Source organism: Stenella coeruleoalba (assembly GCF_951394435.1).
Source record: "Stenella coeruleoalba genome assembly, chromosome: 10".
Taxonomy (NCBI): domain Eukaryota; kingdom Metazoa; phylum Chordata; class Mammalia; order Artiodactyla; family Delphinidae; genus Stenella; species Stenella coeruleoalba.
Window position 1 is genome coordinate 82,512,443 of NC_137156.1, and position 20,585 is coordinate 82,533,027.

Sequence of the window (20,585 nt, forward strand, 5' to 3'; positions counted from 1 at the left end):
GAAGCTCGACTCTATTCACCCAGCATGATCACTCATCTTAATATTTCAGCTTCCCAAATAAAAATAAGTAGGACAATTTCCAGCCATCTGATCTACCTGGAGAAAAACAAGGCCAGGCTGGCTTGCTAAGCACACTGGAATAAATAAAGTACTATGACATGAGTAAGGGCCTATCATAAAGAATTCCCACATGCGTCTGCAGTCAGCATAATAACTGTGGTGTTTCATATCGTTTTGCATTCAGCCTGGGTAATTCAGTGACACCTTAAAAGTGACAGATGAACATGAAAAAAGAGCTGACATCTTGCAAGATGTGAGAAGATGCCAGGAGGACCCTAACAAAGTGCAGTGACAGCTGCAATGGAGGATGACAGAGCTTAAAAAGCAACTTACCACTTATTTTTTAGACTTAATTTTTATATTAAAAAGACAACAGAAACATGAAAGAAAAAAAATTCAATAAACTCTTTCTCAATGGAACAGTTAGTAATCCTAAATCCAACCAAAACCAAAATGAATGACTGTCAAATGTGTCGCTGACACCTGCAGTCCCTACTCTATCATCCATGGGCAAATATTTTAATCTATTCAAAACACACAAGAAAAAAGATTCTTAAAGATTCCACCAGACCTTTAGGACAGCCCTAAAAAACTCCAGAGCTTTATGGTATTTCCTAAAAATCCGCTACAAGCATATTTGCTAACATTTCACTAAAACAAACCTCTTAAAATTAATAAATTACCTGTCAAATCCCATAAAAACAGATGGTCACTTGGAGACAGGAAAAGATGTTATCATTCTGTTTTACACAGCTGTTCAGACTAGGAAAAGATCATTTCATTTTCCAAACATACAATAAACCTTGTCTAAGATTTCCAATATCATGCATAAAAATGAAAATTTCATGCAGCTGCTTCTGTGTTACACATCTGGTTATTGTTGAGAAAACATCTTTAATAGTAAAAGAAAAAATCATTGTAATAAATAAAAACTAAAATTGGTCTGTCTTTGTTCTTCCTTAACAAGCAGCAAGCTACTTCTCAGAGTTTTGCTATCAAAAGATTTTAAATTGCTGAGTGTCCCTGTGTTGAGGTACGCTAACACGTTATTTAATACAATTAAGAATTTATTACCAATCTCTTACCAATAAAAAAGTACACACAGCTGAATATCCGGTACCATAATTGTTTCTTCCTGTTACTCCTTTCAAGAAGGTATTTTAGGAACTGCATGAGCAATCTAACACATGAAACAATAAGTCCACACACAACATTTGTGTCACACATCTGAGGTTTTGATTTGTTAGTCTCCAACACATTACTTACATTACTATAAATCACACAAAGATGAAGACATGTGGCACCTAAGAATAGTTATAAAATAACCAACACCAAGAGCATGCCTATATTTATGCTCAGAGCTCTCCTGGTTCTATATTTTTGCAAAAGACACGAAACTTGATAGCTAAATATATGGCCATTTTTATTTTTACATTATTTGCCAGGAGCACCAGTGTTTAAGTCTTCAAAATGTCCACAAAATATATCTGTGACATTCAACTACTGTAAGAGGGGGGTGGGGTTTGTATGGCAGTGGGCTTCCTTTAATATTGGAAAAATAATTAAAAGTTTGACAGGCCACTTTGAGTTAACAGTTAGGTAGTGAATTGCATCAGGAAGTTTTACTATCATTGCCCTGTTTAATATCATCCAAAGGATCCTACTGGGAAAAAATTCAAATCCCTTACAGGGCTGACAACATCCCAGTGACCTCCTAGAACCTTTCTTCTCCCCAACCTCATTTCGTTCCACTCCACCAACTACACCCAAGCTTCCATGATGATCTTTCTGTCCCCTGAAGCCTCCAAGCTTGGGGCCACGACCCATGTATTCCTCCTGCTTGGAACACGTCCCCTAGATTTCCTTGCAGCTGTTCAGCATTCACACTGCAAATGTCACTTCCAGAGAAGCCTTCCTTGACCATTGGTCCCTCCCCTCCCCTCCCCTTAGATCACTAGCTCACTGTCTTATTTTCTTGATGGCACTGATAACCTTCAGACATTATTTTATAGTTATTTACATGTTCATTTTTCTATCCCCTCCCACTAGAATTTAGAGTTCTTCCGAATAGACGTCTTATTCACAGCTACATCTCCAGCCCCAAGTACCTGCACATAAAAAAATGCATACTGAATGAAGGAACAAACTTTGTTTTCCTCTAAATTAACTAATAATGTGACTGAAGTGGCCAAACAATCCATTTGAATCCAACCTGTATCTTGGATACCCCACTACTGGCCTCATAACCAGACTTAATGATAGGTTGGGATAAGGAGTCCATAAAACCAAGGGGGACATGGCCAGAGTCTATCCCCTTGAAGTCTGTGCCCAAATGGCTTCGTGTGGGTCTCTTCTCAAGATCTGGCCTTCCAAGGGAAGAACATGGTACCCGCTATGTATACCCTTAGGCTTGTGGGGTGGCTATTCGCAGGAGAGGTGGATGGATCTGGGCATGAATGCCCATGAAGCATCTTACAATATGGGATGGAGCCAGGGTGAAAAGAGGAACCACAGGCCAGGGGTTGGTAATCCCGATGCTGCACATTCTTACACGAAACTCCAGAAAGTCCAGGAATATGGGGAATTCCCTGGCGGTCCAGTGGTTAGGACTCCACACTTTCACTGCTGAGGGCCCCAGTTCAATCCCTGGTCAGGGAACTAACATCCCAAAAGCCACAGGGCGTGGCCAAAAAAAAAAAAAAAAAAAGTCCAGGAATATGAAATTTAAGCCAAGCCTCCCACATCATTATGAAGGTATGTTTGTCTAGGTAAGACATTTTATTCCATTTTGGGTATATGTTAGTCTATCTGATAGACTGTTAGCTTGACTTATAACTTTATATTTTGAACATATGGGATGTGGGTTTCTATTTGGTCCTACAAATGTTGGGGGTGGGCCTACGTGCCACTGTGAGTCTTTGATCAAGTCCCTTGAGCTCTCCGAGCCTGTTTCCTCACTGGAGAAAGAGAAATAATTCCTGTCTTGCCCCCCCATATTATCTGAAGAACAAATGAGATCATACATAAATATCTATAAAAAGTGTAATTTAATAATATTTGTATTGTGTTCTTTTTAACATGCCTCCTTATGTATTCCAGCCAAGTGAAGACCATAACAATTTCCATGGCCAGTCTCAAAGCTACTGTGGCCTTTAAGAAACTTTTGAGCTAGATGGAGTTTTGCTATTCATCTCATTTTTTCAAAGTGTTAAGTATTCATAAAATTATTTCTCTATCCTTCAAAGTTCCACATCCTTCCAGAAGGAAAAATATACCAGACTGCCCATGAGTTTAGATATTAAGAGAATTTTCTTTTTTCTTTAAAGGAAAAACCTTCTAGAATTATTTATAGTTATTTATAGTTACAAAGGCATGCCAACTGAAAAATGCCTCTTCTACTATTTAGCCCATTGAATACAGATCTGTTTTCCAGGAAAAGCACATAATATAACTAGTGCTATGCATTTGTTGATCTCTAGTCAGTTGCTGGAATGAACTGAGCATGAAGTCTACCCCTGAGGCTGTGTTAGATCTCCGAGGCTGTCTCTCCAGAAGCCTCTCCTCCCGTCCCAGAGGAGAGATGATCTTGGAGATTTAATAAATCAAGAGCACAAACAGAACATATAAAGAAGCTAAGGCAAAAAAGAAAAACCCAAATACTTAAAAAGAGCAGAGAGCTGGCCAGAGTGCAGTAAAAGCTAAAATGGACTCTGTCCAATACAGGACAAGGGAAAACAAAATAAGGCTTCAGTGGACTGAGATTCAAAAAGCCTGCATTTTAGATGATCAAAAACCCTTTTACACAATGCATTAAACTCATCAAATGGGGTACACTAACCACTAGAAAAATCACCAAAAAATAAATATTGGAAATCTATTCCAAAGTACCCCTTAGAGTTCACAATGACCTAGGCTTTGCAATTTTCTATATAACCAGATAGTTCTATCCCACTCTTAGGTCTACAAATCAAGTAAATTCAGCAGGAAACTTACTTGTAAATAGTAACAGCAATAATAATAAAGGAGCTAACACTTACTGGACAGTTATAATTTCCATGCGCTGATCTAACTGTGTTAACAAAATGAGTTATTACAATTAACATAAAGAAGAGACAACAAGTCTCTGACATCAGAAATATTATTAGTCCTTTAGAGGGGGAACCTAAGGCACAGAGAGGTTAGTAACTTGCCCAAGACCTCATGTAAAAAACTGTAAGAAAAATTCAGGAGGTCTGGCTTCACAGAGGCGGCCAACACAGTCCACAGAGGTTAAGTAGAAGAATCAAGAACTATCAGAAAGGAGATACTTTATTTGCCATGCCTTCTAAAAATATGTGTTCATCACCACCACATGTAAGGGTACAGGCACAGTAGATTAAAAAAAAAAAGAAGAAGCCAATATGAATTCAGGCCTGGAAACTGATTGTCCAGTTGGAGATGGAGAAGGAAGAACATATTACCGATAGGACCTCACAGAGTTCCTTCATACACAATGTCTCATGTAATCCTCATAACATCCTTAAATTGTGATTCCCAGCTCATAGAGGACAAACTGAGTCCAAATATGCCAAGCAAGTTACTCAGGATCACAAAGGTATTCAGTGGCATTGCCCACATGAAAACTGATATTAACTCCATGTTAATTCACCTAGCATCCCTGAATGTTCTAGAGAAACAGTCCTCCTAATCACTCAAGATATCAAACTAGACAGGTGGGGAAAAGGAACTGGCATTGTCTAATAACAATCCTATGTAATGTGTGGCCCCCACAAAAAAAAGAAAAGAAAGAGTAGAAAATGGTGAATATGAAAGCCACAACTCAAATTCAGACCTTCTGAATCCTGTTCAAACATTCTTTCCACCACACCAGGCACACTGTCACACAAGATAGTATTACAATGTAAACTATAAATCAGGATGGGTTGAGCCACTGACAAATCAAAATGAAGAGAACACATGCATTCTCCAATATCCATGGCTTGTTTGCTCATTATAGGAGTAAAGATCCATGATGAGCTGGGGTAGCCAGTGAAGGCTATCAGGAAGATTCCCTTTGTTAGTGGCAATCATTTTTCTGATACAATTTGTTTACATTATTATAAGACTGGGTTGATATATAGCAACTTCTACACTTATTTCACTGATTTCCTTGGTGTGGTTTTCAAAAGAAATACCATACTGTGTAACTACAATATAGAATGCATTTGCAAGTACTATTTTGTTATCACATTCTTGCAATAATTATTAAAATTTGTTATTCTACTCTTTAGCTTACTCAGATCATCATACTCTAGCAAATACTACATTCAACTGGTCTAACATGTCCTCAACTCCTTTCTTCATCCACCACATCCCATATATCAGCAAGACTCATGAGCTCTAACTTCAAAATATTTGCCTAAGACATCCACCTCTCCCTAGCTCCTCGGCCACCCTCACCATTCAATCACTGTCTTCTCTCACTTGGATAATCATAACAGCCTACCTCTTCCCTACTTCTCCTGCAGCCCTGCTAATCAACTCACCATTGGACAATCCATAATAGGGTAACCAACTCATCCCAGTTTGCCTGTTTGCCTGGGACTTTTTTGCTTTTAGCACTGAAAGACCTGTAGCCCAGGAAACCACTCATTCCTGGGCAATCAAGATAGTCGGTCGCCCTAATTCAACTGGTGAACTTTTTATAAAATCGAAAAAATCAGGCCATTGCTTGTGGTCAAATGAATCACTGGCCCCATTTTGGATTCACACCCTTTGCCATGTCCCGCTGACTTTCCCTCCACTATAGACCCTGGTCATTTGTCTTTGGGCTCAACCAGTAGGATGTTAGCAGATGGTATTGCAAAGAGGCTTGAAATATGCTAGAGGCTCGGCTCAATCTCTTGCATTTGGGCCATTTCCCTGAAGATTTGCCCCAGCTAGCCTGATGGTCCAGGAGGATGAAAGTAACATGGAGCAGAACTGGACCCAAACAGTAGCTTATAGCCAAGCCCAGTGAGACCTCCCTGGATCAGCCAATATGCAGATGTTTGAGCAAGAACAAATGACTCACTGAAGCTTGGGGATGGTTTGGCATCTAGCATTGCTGAGTTGATACCAAATCGATGTGGGTTCTTGTCAAAATCTTTCAGTAGCTTCCCATTTCACTTAGAATAAAATTCAAAATACTTACCTGGCCCACAAAATCCTGCATGATCTGGGCTCTCATCTCCCTCTCACCACACTGCCTTTCAATCTCACTGGTCTCCTTCCTGTTTCTCAGACTGAGAACGCTGTTTCTAATACACGATCTCAGCCCCACCTGCTGCCTCTGCCTCGAACACCTTACTGCCAGTGCTTCTCATGACTGGCTCCTTTTCATCCTTACACGTTAGCTTAAAATCACCTCCACAAAGACTTTCTTGACCATCCCAAGTTTTCCATGATTTTACCACTTGTTTACCTCTGTCACAGCACTTCTCATATTCTGTAAATAATTTGTTGATCTGTTTATACTCTGTATCCCCACCAAGCTCAAATATTCAATATTTTCTAAATAAGTTACTGAATATCAACTGAATGATGCCCAGTGGTCCAGAAAATCTGTTAATCTGATACCTTCCTGGTCTGAAGTGTAAAAGATTTTTATTATTGACAACAGAAAGTGAGAATCGATACAATAGTAGCGCTATAGATTATGTTTATCCATCACTGATACAGTTTTTAAATTAAAAGTTCAAAAGGGATTTAATGGGGTGTGGGGGGGAAATGCTAGCTGGACATAAGCTTATAAAAACCAGAGAGAATTATACAAGACTTTAGTTGTATCACATTTTCCAAATGCAAGAGTACCTCATTATCAAACCCCTATTAACAACCCTCCACCACCACTAAAACTACTTTGCTTAAATCAAGGGAAGCTGAACAAATAAAAAGTTGTTTGGCCTTTTAGCTACAGAAGTTAAAACAGAAGCAATGAAAGACTTGTAGCCCATTCTCCATCATTAGTTATTATACTATTGGCCTAGTGGAAAATTTTAGCTGTCCACCTTCTTCAGGGACTTCAATGTTCACAAAAGACCCCTTTAAACTCCAACAAGTGTGAAGTTAAAAGGCATTGAATCATGGCAGCGGATGTGTTTCTATATTGAGAGTATCTTTGTAATGTGAAACACAACAGACCCACTTCCTCGTTCAGCTAATGGGTGCTGCTTACAGTATCCATGGCAGGGAAGGTGGACACACCAGCACTCCTCACAGTTTTGACTAATAAAATCAACCCAGGAGATAGGATGTCACGTTGGCCTCAAGCAGAAAGGGAGGGCTTTGGTGGGGGCCTGCCCAGTCTAGGGTGTTTTACATGAAGCCTTAGGGAGCAAGAGGGTATGAATAGATGGATCAGAGTCCCTGGGTGAAGGCAAACAACCTTATGAACAGGGCTCTCGATGCTAGAGGCCCTGGTCCCTTGACTTTGGGCTCAGAAGTAAAGGGCCCTTGACTTTGCTTTTCTGTCACTCAGAGGTGCTTCATTTGGACTGGAATTTGTGAAGCGCACCAGTACAGTTAGTGAAGGTGCGACCTCAGAGTCTAACCTATATGGACCACCTGGGGCCTCTGAGAGGATTCTTTTATAAACTAGGAATGAGGATGATGACATATCTCAGAAATGTCTTAAGAAGATGCAATGAGAAAACCCAGGCAAAGCATTTAACAGCAGTTATTAAACATACATGGAGTTCTCAAGACAATGTTAGCTGTTGTATTTTCCACCACCTAGCACATGCACCCAATAAATATTTACTGAGTCCATGAGTAAATGAAAGTCTCAGCTTCTGTTGAAGTTTACTCTTCTGCTTGAGAAGGGGAAAAACCTGTGTAAAGGTAAAACAACAGGTCTGCCTTCTAAGACATCAACAGGATGGCAGATATGAACATTGCAGTTGCAAGAAAAGCATTCCGTTTTGGGTTTTGGTTTATACATCATTCTCATAAGTTTGGTTGGTTAGTAACCACCTCTACAGTCCGATGAATTCTGATTGGGTTCCCAAAAGTTTCACAACCTACAAAGGCAAGGAGAGGTCTGGAACTTACTCAAAGTAGTATCCGTTAGGGCACTGTCCACAGAATCCTATCTAAGAAGGCAGCCATCTACACTTCCCTTGGACAGCACACTTCTCTCTTTCCTACAAGTAACTACCTTGACACACAAATAACAAAATGATCTAAGTTTTGGCTTCTCTCCTCAGAGCTAGTATTACCAATATCTCACCAATCATTTTGAGAGATCATTTCCATCAGAACCAAAGAGAAAAAAAATAAGGCCAAGGTTTCCATTCTAGGGTCAGAATAAAGTCTGTTCATTAGATGTATTAGATTTAATAAAGAGCCAAAAAGGAAATGTAATTTTCACCTCTTCTAGGAAGTCGTCCCTGATCGTCCAGCATCCACAATGGGATTGGTACACCCTTCCCCTCTGAGTGCCCATAACATTAAGCCAGGCTTCTACCATCACTGCATTTCTAGGGGTATGCATCAGTCTCTCTACAAGGCAGTGAACACCTTAGAAGCACCAACTATTCTTGGTCATCCTTGTGCCCAACCAACCTCAGTGTCTGAATCGTTGGAGGCACCCAATCACTGTTAAATGAATTAACATCACACAGAAAAGATTACTTAAATTACAAGTGTTTTTTGAGTCCTCCCTTGGTTTCCTTACAGTCCAATCTCTTATTTTATCCAAGGGTAATAAACAAAACACTATGGCAAGGATGGAAAGCTACTGTATAATACTGTACAATATTTATTTTTTTTCCATCAGTAGGCAGATGAAGTAACAAAAAATGGCACTGAAATGAGCATTCTTGAGATACCTTTCAATTTAAATGAACAAACATCCAGTGATGCTATAACTGAAAGCACAGCTGGGTGATATAAATAGGGACTATCAATACCATGACCTGCTAGAGCTCAGAGAGAACCTGGCAGAAAGTGAAGCTGTCTTTGTCTAAGTAGACTTGTTCCTGGCAATATCAGAAGACCTGACCATCCCCACATATTGGCCAAGGCTGTTTAGTGGCATTAGACAGGAGGACCAGCCTGAGGAAAATCCTAAACTAATTTCTGCCAGAAAGCTGGCAGCAGGCAAAGCTGGCAGGTTGACATCTCCCGTCATGACCTCCCACCTTTCCACCGTGGCCCATGGGGCTGCTGCTCCCTTAGTTTTGCCTTCTCCCTAAGCCAAATTTAAGGACGTGACCCAGTGGCATAAGAGAAAACCCAATGAGTGTGTACATCCTAGAAGCCCTGCTTGGCAACTGTGAACCTAGATGGAAGGTTTCTTGGAGTGTTTGTTCTCTTACTAATTTTTCCATTCAGTAACCATTTATGGAACCTATACTATGCTCTGGGTACCAGGAAAGCAAAGATGAATGGGAAGCACCCTTGGCCCTGGAATGGAGAACTAAGCTTTGTCCTGTGTTTATACGCTGGCTTCCTGAAGTCATCCCTAAGAGCAGGGGTCCCCAACCCCCAGGCCACGAACTGGTGGTATGAGGCAGCACAGCAGGAGGTGAGTGACGGGTGAGCAAGCGAAGCTTCATCTGTATTTACAGCCACCCCCCATCGCTCGCATTACTGCCTGAGCTCTACCTCCTGTCAGCATTATGGCGAGTTGTATAATTATTTCATTATATATTACAATGTAATAATAATAGAAATGAAGTGCACAATAAATGTAATGTGCCTGAATCATCCTGAACCATCTCCCGCCCCAGTCCGTGGGAGAACTGTCTTCCACGAAACCAGTCCCTGGTGCCAAAAAGGTTGGGGACTGCTGCCTAAGAGTATCAGGAAAGCCCTTTCATCTCCTCTTCATTCTTCATTTAAAAGCTGCATGAATTAATGGGGTAATACTTAAAACCATCATAATCCATTCCATAAAACAGGCTTCAGTAAAGGACCACTGTTATCAAGGAGTCATTCTTAAAGTTACTCTACAAGTAAGGTGATCATCTACTTTATTGTTTAAATGAAGACAGTTTGAGAGTGAATGTGACTGCTATTAATAATAGTTCTGGAACAACAGATGTATCTAAGTCTATCCAGACAAACCAGTAAGGATGGTCATCTACGCTTAGAGACACTTAAAAAAATGTTAAATGCCAGATGAATCTTGAAACCTGTCCTGGTTTACGGGAACACATACAATCTCTTTCTTATATGAAGAGTATCGTGTGGAGAGGTCAGCCCACAACTGTCTCATAAGTCATGTGCTTCCTCTTTCTGAGAAACAACACACCACAAGTTAAATGACAGCCTCTGCCCCCACCCCGTGCACACTGAGATGTGGTGCACACCACTCACCATAACAGCAAAAACCACAGCAATATGATGACAACATCTGCACTGCTGGTGGGAATGTAAACTGGTGCAGCCACTATGCAAAACAGTATGGAAGTTCATCAAACAGTTTAAAACAGAACCACTATACGATCCAGCAATTCCACTTTTGGGTATTTACCCATAGGAAATAAAAACACTCACTTGAAAAGACATATGCACCCCCATGTTCACTGCAGCACTAAACAGCCAAGACTTGGACACAACCTAATTGTCCATAGACAGATGACTAGGTAAAGGATATGTGATGTCATACACATGTATTTAAAACAGAATATTATTCAGCCATTAAAAAGGAGATCCTGTCATTTATGACAACATGCATGGACCCTGAGGTTCTTACGCCCAGTGAAGTAGTCAGACCGAAAAAGACAAATACCATATGATCTCAGTTACACATGGAATCTAAAAAAAAAAAAAAAAAAACCATACTCAAAGATACAAAGAACAAATTGGTGGTTGCCAGAGGAGGGCGCAAGGGGTGGGTTGGCTCTTTTTTTCATTTTATGCAGCCAACATTATCCTAATAGCAAAGCCACAGAGAGACATTACAAAAACAAGTAGAGACCAACGGCCCTCAGAGACACAGACACAAAAATACTAAACAAATTATTTATTACAGAATTCAATAATAAATAAAAGATCATATACCTTGACCAAGCAGGTTCATTCCAAGAATGCAAGTCTGGTTCAACATTCAAAATTCAATCAATGTTAATTCAATAAATTATAAAGAAAAAAAAGTGATTTTCTAAATAGGTACAGAAAATGCATGATACTATTCGGCATCAATTTTTTTATCATTATAAAAAAAACAGTAAACGAGGAATTGAAGGGAATTTCTAATTGTTGTGAATCCGCAAACAGGGAAAAGCTGTAAGGGATTCTGAGCAATAAGAAAGTGAAGGGATGAAGATTTTTCTCATGTTTATGATACACATGTAGGTTATCTATAAAGAAAATATATATTTATGTAAAGTTGTTTTTCAGTGCCACACCTTGCACCTGAAGACTCTGGGAACAGTCTGATTTTTGCATATCAAATACTTTTAGCACTGTTATTTTCCCCCCGTTATCCACATCCCATATACTTCTTTCCCCGCATACTGAAGCGGCTCGTATATTCGCTCAGAAAGACAAAAAAATTCTAATACTTGGTCCACATTTAATCTGAGAAAAATAACAGACTCACAAATCCCTTAGCTTGTTCCATGTTGAATGAAAGGAGAAAAAGATACATAATTGAGGTAGCTTGTTTACTCATTTGGTTTTCATCCATCCTACAGTAGATCAAGCAATATATATATTTAAAATTTTTTCAGTTCACTTCCTGACTTTTTTGTAAGCAACCTAGAAAACTCAAGTGGAGCCTTAGTACTATTTATGAACATCTGTTAAACACTGCCAACTCCTGTAACAACCACCTTGGGGAACAGCGTAGCCTCTTAAAAGCATAATTCCTTAGGTAATATTTATTCTGTTGCAATGTAAAGAAAGAACGGTTTTCATTTTCTTTCAAAATTATGCAACTTTTGACTTCACATAGCTCCATCTCCCTAGAAAATATCAACCAACAGTATATGAGTAATATATTCATTATCAAATCATCTGACGAGCTGTACACTAAATATAGTTCAACACTCCAGTGTTATTGCAAAAGCCCTGAGCATTGTTTGTTTTTTATCTGCTGTTAACGTTTTTAATAGCTGTTATTATATGTCTTTTATGATGGCTTGAAACATTCACTCAGTTCAGACCAAAAAAGAAGGAAGGAAAGAAGGAAGGTAAATTGGCGAGCACCTCGTTTATATGAGGCATGTGCTATGTTTGTCTTTTTCTTTAATCTGAATCATTCCTTGACATACATATTATTAGCCTCAATTTTATAGTCAAGTAAATTGTGGCTTAAGTAACCAAAGTAGACCTGGGATGATGTACATGGACTGTACAGTCCATGCTCGTTCTAAGCCAAGAAGCAGAGACTAATTTCCCCCAAATTCTAAAAGCTACAGAGACCGCTACCAGGATCACCAAACCCATTTCCTCTTCTTCTTACGCATGCATTGAGACTGTATTTCCCAGTCTCTCTTGCAGTTCACTGTGACCATCTGATGAATTTTAGCCAATAGAATGTGAGCTGAAGTGATGCAGTATGTGCAAAACTTCCACACGCAATCCTCCATGCTCTTTCCCCCTCTTACGTGACTGAAACAAACACAATCCCCAGGTCATCTTTGAGACACACGTGTTGAAGAGGACAGAGTGAATTGATGAAGGATCTGTGAGTCACCACTTACAGGCAGAGCAAGAACACCATATTGGACTCTTATGTGACCAAGAACTCCTTACTGTATTAAGCTACTGAGAACTGGGCAGTTTATAAGTTACATAAGCTAGAATTCCCTAACATACAAAAACAGAAAAAACAATCTAAGTAAGTCACAGTGGGAAATAATATAGTCAATCTAGGGATTACCATACAAGCATTACAATAATATTTCTGAAAAACATATTTAATAGTTAGGTAATGCTCATGTTATTATGTGGACTTTTAAAAGCAGAACACAAAACTATATGCATAGTATTTTCCCAGAGTTAAAAACAAACATTCTCTCTCAATTATATTTATGTAAATATGTGCACAGAAATAAATGTTGCTGACTGAATGAATGCAGAAGAAAAATGGAGGGAAATATGTTGATCTTAAGGCAGGTTCTCTCTGGGTAATGGGATTACAGGAGGTTTTTCCTTCTTTGTGCTTTTCTGTATTTTCCAAAATCAAAATAATAAGCATATTCCTTTGATAATCAAAAGAGATTTATCTGTTTATGTTTAAGATTTCTTTATAAAGGCCAATATGTCCAGACAGATGGATAATAAGAAGCTAGCTTTTATGCCTACTTACCCCAGGCAAAGCTTTTCTACATTTATAACCCCATAAGGTATCTTCTGTAGATTTAGAACTACCACGATATACACTGGGGTGAGTCAAAGACCTCAGGCACAAATAATTCATAGGAAAGACCTGGAAAACGAGACCATGCACATAACTTCTTTGTTCATTCATAATGAGGTACCTTTAAAAAAATTAATAAATAAGTCCATTAATGACAAACTGAAAAGACTGAATAAAATTATGTTAGTCACCGTGAATACACAATGATAGACACACAGGATATGGTGATATTTGGAACCAGTTCCAAAAGGAAAGCCCCTTTGGTTTAAATGAGGATTACATGAAATCACACTTACAAAATGCTCACCATGATGCCAGAAACATGGCAAGAGGCCAAAGGGTAAACCCCACCACTATTATTTTTATTGGTTAAAATGTGAGAAGAACTAATCCTTGCCTTAGCCAAAATTCAAGTTGAGGTATAGACTTTCAAAGCCCTGTTCTCATTTGTTTCTAAGGAAACTGACAGGAAGCTAAATGTTCACTCCCATAAAGCCTGCCTGCCCACAACCTGTCTTAATCTCATCTTTCACTTGATGGGTCTCCTGCTACTTCTATTCAGTGAACAGCACAAGACAATTAGGAAAAGACATTCTAGCAAAGAGGAATTCTAGGGAGATGACCAGGCAAGTCCATTTATATGTGCAGACTTAGGAAGAAGAGAAAAGAACATTTTATAAAAAAGGGTGAATCTCTTTGCAAAATATATTCAATAGGAAATATTATTAAAGGTTACAATTTGTTGAATGGGATGCTCTTAATAAACATAGTCAGGGAAAGCCTTTAAGGTCAATTCAGGTGTTCTTTTAGGGAGCATTTGTAAGTAAACACTGGCAAATGAAAATTTTGTGAGTAACAATAATATTTATTGAGCATTTACTATGTCTCAGGACCTACGATAAACACCTGCTGTCTGGCTGAGTCACCACCACAATTCCTAGAAAGTAGACACTGTTTCAACCTCTGATGGCCCGCATTTGTCAGCACCCTTGCAATTGCATTCTTGACTGCAGATTCAAAATAATGGACAGCTGGTACGGTGGTAAAAAGAAGATTTACTACAGAGTAATCAGTGTTATCCTCACCTATCATTATAAGACAATAATGACCACCATCTCAACACAAAGGTTATAAGAAGATCTTTTTGCAAGATCCTAACCACATAATGTGATATGACAAAGCCACAACAATCAAGGAGGCTTACTATGCATTTAATTGCCTACAGGATTAACAGTACATGTCAATCAGTAGTCAATGGGCAGCAGTTCCCTTTTTATATAAAGTACAACTCCTTAATGGTGTAAGTAATTCACCAGGCTTTAGGATGTGATTATATAAAACGAAAAGAATAAGTTATCATATTGACGAATGGAAACACGTTGTAGCTGAAAGCACTCCAAAGCTGGCCGAGTTCAATAAAAAGCTCCGTATCTCCATTTTAGGAAGCATATCATTAGCTGAGAAAAGATTAATTTCTCCATTCACATTTCAATTTCTTTCCCGACAAGAAATAAAACTGAGTTTTTGAAATACAATCTTCTTGCTTAATCAAATGTTGAGAGTCTCATATCAATATGAATGGAATAATTAATAAACTGTGGAGATTCCAAAAACTAAAAAGTGGTGGTGCTAGATAAGTTTCGCCTGTGCTTTTATACACATCTTTGAGACAGGCCTTTTGAGTTATGTGAAAGACTTATGCCTTCATTCATTTTTTGTTTGTTTTGGTTTGTTTGTTTTGCGGTACACAGGCCTCTCACTGTCGTGGCCTCTCCCTTTGCGGAGCACAGGCTCCGGACACGCAGGCCCAGCGGCCATGGCTCACCGGCCTAGCCGCTCCGCGGCATGTGGGATCTTCCCGGACCGGGGCACGAACCTGTGTCCCCTGCATCAGCAGGCAGACTCTCAACCACTGCGCCACCAGGGAAGCCCTGCCTTCATTCATTTTTAAAGAGAACTGAAACACAACATAAAAATTAGTCATGCACACAATAGGTATTCTGTAATTATTTGCTGACTGTATACATTAAATGTAATCCATACAGGAGAAATCCGTATAATTAATAAATCTCCTGAGAAAATTATATGCAAAGGAAACAACTCCTTCTTGAAAGCGTGATTACAAAAGGTAGCTCATAAAAAATGCTGCAGAAATGAATATTATCCATGTATTAAAAACTTAATTCACCAAACCAAATTTACTCTCTCAATCAGACGTAAGTTCATTTTCTGTGCAACAAAATGAGGATCTCGCTCAATAGCTTATCATTATGAATTGTTTCAGAAACAAAAGGTTTGCATTACCCACTTGAAACAAATGGTCAAATTAACAAGATTTCTATAACTACACAGCAAAACGTTCTATTGCCCAAAGAGATATAACAAAATGAATCCTTAAGAAAATATCTTCAGATTACACAGTTTCTATAAATTGTGCCTTAGAACCTGCCACATCTAGTTTTAATTCAATCTTCTAATCTTATTAATATGCATTTCCTATCTTAAAAATGCTGACTCACATATTAAAATCTCCCAAGAAGAACATCATCAAGTTAGCAAAGAGGAAAAATGCTTGGAGAAGAGATTAAATCCAACCTGGCTGGGTAGAAATCCCATCTTTGTCAATTATTAGCTGTACAACCTTGGCAAGTTTTTAACCTTATCTTGCCTGTTTAGTTGCTTTAGCAAAACAATGACGCTGCACTAAAAATGGCAGGCTTTGGCAAATGACTGAATATGATAGACATGAGAAGCGTTAAAGATGACACAGGGATATCTCAGCTGGGTAAGTAGGAAGAGCTAAGAGGGAGAAAGAGTTTGGAGCAACCAAGAGATGACAAGCTCCATCTGGGCCAGGAAAGACAGAGATACCCTTAAGTGGACGGCAAACAGAAAACCAGCAATGTGACTTTAAACACAAAGAAAGAGATTTGTAAGATGATCTACACAGAGATTACAATGGAAATCACAGGCATGGCTGATATCAGTATTTATTTTCAAAATATTTTATAAAATGTCATTTTATTTCAAGACATATTCAAATATCAATAAAGTAGAAAGGTAAGCAAATACATTTCAATCATTTACAAACTTCGCAAAGTATAATGTGAACTCTCCAAACATACAATCGACAGAATACTCATTATGAGATGTCTCTGATTTGTCTGTGAATTTGCATCATGACAGCAGTGAACCCTTTGGAATTATATGCTGCTGCTGCCGATGATGACAACAATAAAATCTTATATAGCACTTACTGCACGTTACACATATTATTCTTCTATGTAATTTTTTCCCATTAAAATACTGTAATTATAAAGTGGAGGTCCCATTTTCAGGACAGAGAGACATATGTGTGATCCAGCTTCAACCTTAACCTCAAATCTCCTTGGTAAAACTCCCAATTGTGCTGTTGGTTTTGTCAATCTTACAGAGACAAGAACGTAAACAGGGTGAAGTTTTGCCAGCTTCTTTTCGTTTTGCTCACTCCAAGCAATCTCGATGTGCATACCTCCTTTCATATTTACTATCAACTTGTTTCATGTTTAACCAACTAGACTTGGTACCATCTCCTTCTCCAGTACTATAAATTTCCCCTGTGACCAAAACTGTCTACTGAACAACAAAAATCAGAGGTCTTCCTTCTCCCAAAACGACTTACTGAGTAAGAGGAGGATTACTCATTCATTCAGAAAATGAGGTGCTCCGATTAGTTCTCTAAACTCTCTTTTAGCTCTAAGCAGGATCACAGTGAGGCCTTCCCAGGGCCACCCAATCTAAAGGATGATCACGGGTATGCACAGGCCAAGGCACACATGCAGCCACATCATTCTCAATCCAGTTTCATTCTCCTTAAAAACCACTCCTCAGGAACCAAAATGTCTTTTTTAAAAGTTGATCTTCATTTTTTAATTTAACTTTCTTTTATTTAAACTTGCTTCACTGTCTATCTCTTCCCCTCTGTCCACCCTGCCTTGGCATATAAATATCACCTTGCTAATTCTTCCAGAGCAAAAATCCTGTCTGACAAACACAGTATACAATTCTCACCCACAAAGTGGTGGCTAAATAAATGCTTATAAAACAAATCCATGACTAAGACGCCAATTAGTCCAGTTAAGTCCAAATCTCTTTGAAAATCTGAATGGTAAATTCTCTTAGCCGTGCTCCACTTAAGGCGGGTGGGGGGTAAGCAGCTGGCTTCCAGAATTCCCTTAAGAAGGATCCTTAGACCTGGACTACTAGAGTGTCAGCACATTTAAGAAAATAATAGGGAAAATGAGGACCAAAGGCCAACCTGAACCTCACACTTCTTGCTCTCATTACCCAATCCCCAAACCAGAGGAGTATAAAACGAAAACAATCCTTTAATGTAATCATGTTAGAATACTAACCTTTACTGAGTGTATTACCACAGTTCACTGCAGAACTCTCATCCAGGTTTAAGTCTAATTTTACTGTTTTTTTTTAACCATAAAAACCAATTTTGATAGTTCTTGAGAATAAAACCAATTTTCATTTCTTAAAATACAGACTGCTCTCGGGCTTCCCTGGTGGCGCAGTGGTTGAGACTCCGCCTGCCGATGCAGGGGATGCGGGTTCATGCCCTGGTCCGGGAGGATCCCACATGCCCGTAAGCCATGGCTGCTGGGCCTGAGCGTCCGGAGCCTGTGCTCCGCAACGGGAGAGGCCACAACAGTGAGAGGCCCGCGTACTGCAGAAAAAAAAAAATATATATATATATAGACTGCTCTCAATTTCTACATTTAGCATCTGAAAATTACAAATTTATTCCTTTCTAGAATGTAACTTTGAAGAAGAAAAAGGGCTTGCTCATCTTCCACAGCTGCATCCACCAGACCTAAAAACGTGGTTGACAATAACTATTCGTTGAAAGAAAAAATAAATATACATTTCAACTGAAATAACAGAGAAAGGATCTGCGTATAAGCACCAGGGGGAACTCTGAAAGGGAGATAAAAGAACAATTACTAACCGAAGCACCTCATCGCCTACTCTTAAAAGAGTACAGAAAATTGGAAAATTGAAATACAGAGCACTCTCAAACTTTGCTACAGCTGCCTGGGAAAGGCCAGTGAGCAGATGCTCTATGCTTTCTTTTTTAATGGCAAACAACTGCTCTCCAAGATTGCAGGCAAAGAATGCACATGCACATCCTTCTAGAGTCCAGATCTGCACTGTCCGACAGGGTAGCCACAAGACAGCATGTGTCTTTCGAACACCTGAAATGTGGCTACTGTGAAATGAGATGTCCTGGTGATGTAATATATAAATCAGATTTGTGAGCATTAGCACAAAAATAGAATATAAAATAACCCCTTGAAAATTGTTTTATATTAATTACATTTTGAAATGATAATATTTTGGATATACTGGGGTAAACAAAATATATTATTAAAATTTATTTCACCTGTTTCTTTTTATTTTTATTAAGGTGACTTAGAAAATTTTAAAATACTTGTGTGGCTCACATTATATTTCTAATGGACAATGCTAATCCAGACTGATAACGGGAGAGTCTATATGGCAAAAGAAGGAATATTCACTGAAAAATAGCAAAATCTGAGTCCTAATTTCTCAATCTATAACTAGGGAAACTGATTAGATTTTCTACCATGTACCAGTGTGCAGTCTCCCTTAAAGGCTCTAAATAGCTTTGGGAGGTAAACACATTAGCACTGATTTACAGACAAGGAAACTGAGGCACAGAAAAGAAAAGGTACTTACGCAAAGTTACAGAGCTGATAAATGAAAGGGCAAAACACTGAACCAAAGTCAGCAGAAGCAGCTGCATAGCACAGGGAGAGCAGCTCGGTGCTTTGCGACCGCCTGGAGTGGTGGGATGGGGAGGGTGGGAGGGAGGGAGACGCAAGAGGGAAGAGATATGGGAACATATGTATATGTATAACTGATTCACTTTCTTATAAAGCAGAAGCTAACACACCATTGTAAAGCAATTATACACCAATAAAGATGTAAAAAAAAACAAAAAAGGACTTCAAAATGCACATTCCTCCCTTTCTCTCCTTCAGTCACTCAGAGGAAACTTTCCACATGTTCTAAGAGACTTAATAAAGGATGCCAACTGTCTTGCCTGACTTACCCTGCAATGGGTTTCTCTCTGACACTTTACACTCTTCAACCAATTTTCTTGCAGCCACTAAACCACAGATAAGAGAACTAGGTGAAACGGTGACTGAGAGACTTGGAAAAATTACCATAGAGTGGCACCCCATATGCTGCTATCTCATGTAACAGGATAAAGTTTTCTTAATTGGACATTTTGCTCTTGCAACTCAAAGTTCTACACTGTACCTGTCACTGTTAGTATAGCCGGTGACAAACCACTACCTGTGAATTCCCTGATTTGGCCAAGCGTACGTCACCTACTATGAATTAGCTTACTTAGTCTCTTAGCAGCCTCCAGAGCTTCATGGTCAGTGTCTGCTACAAAGAATCTTTGAACTTTCACTCCGTTGTCAGACATTAGTTTCTTGCTCTGGTATTCGTGCAGGTTCAACCATCTTCTGGGGGTTAACTGAACCACCTAGAGAAATTGGGGAGAGAGATAAGGAGACTTACAACAGCATGAAAAATAACAGTCAACTTATGGGGCCAGTCTTATAGGTACCCTCAGAAGGCAATCAGCAACAGAGATTTTGGAGGCAAAAGAAAAAGAAATCTATAATGAATTCTTCATGCTTAATTGTTTTTCTAATCAAAAATGTTAAGGACAACTACACACACCCCTGAATGAATAAGGTCTGTAATTTAGTTAACAGGAATGTACCAAGGTCAATTTCCTGGTTTTGATACTGTACTCAAACCATGTAAGATGTCAACACTAGGGGACGCTGGGGGAAGAGTATACCTGTGTACTCTTGCACTATTTTTGCAGCTCCCTGTGAGTCTATAAGGACTTCAGTAAAAAGTTATTTTAAAAAATGTTAAGGACTCTGTTATATAGCATATGCTTTCCCCCATCTCCACTTCAAACAAAGCTCAAAGCATTATTTTAATAACTGTACACACAGCATGAATCATCATAAGGTATCTCAGGAAATTTGTTTCAACTCTTTGAGGTCAATGGGCCACAGACTAATCCACTTCTTTGTTGTGGTTTCTAATGGACCCTAGGTACAGTCATTATGTGTTTAATGAGATTATCTCT

The 20,585-nt window shown here is 39.0% G+C and overlaps 1 protein-coding gene across 11 annotated transcripts in view; it reads right to left on the bottom strand.

Moving 5' to 3' along the window:
* The window catches only part of SUCLG2 (succinate-CoA ligase GDP-forming subunit beta), a 434,144-nt gene that overhangs the window by 353,953 nt on the left and 59,606 nt on the right, over positions 1-20,585 (bottom strand). For 9 of the 11 annotated variants that reach the window (XR_013830273.1, XR_013830274.1, XR_013830275.1 and 6 more), the window contains exons 2-3: positions 19,820-19,961; positions 19,142-19,243 (exon numbers count right to left, since the gene is read on the bottom strand). Coding sequence is in view for 5 of the 11 variants with exons in the window: in XM_079935027.1 (XP_079791153.1) it covers positions 19,142-19,243; positions 19,820-19,961 (244 nt within the window). In the remaining 6 variants the exon portion in view is untranslated. The remainder of the gene's footprint in view (positions 1-19,141; positions 19,244-19,819; positions 19,962-20,585) is intronic. The other 2 variants (XM_079935031.1, XM_079935029.1) reach the window with 1 other exon arrangement.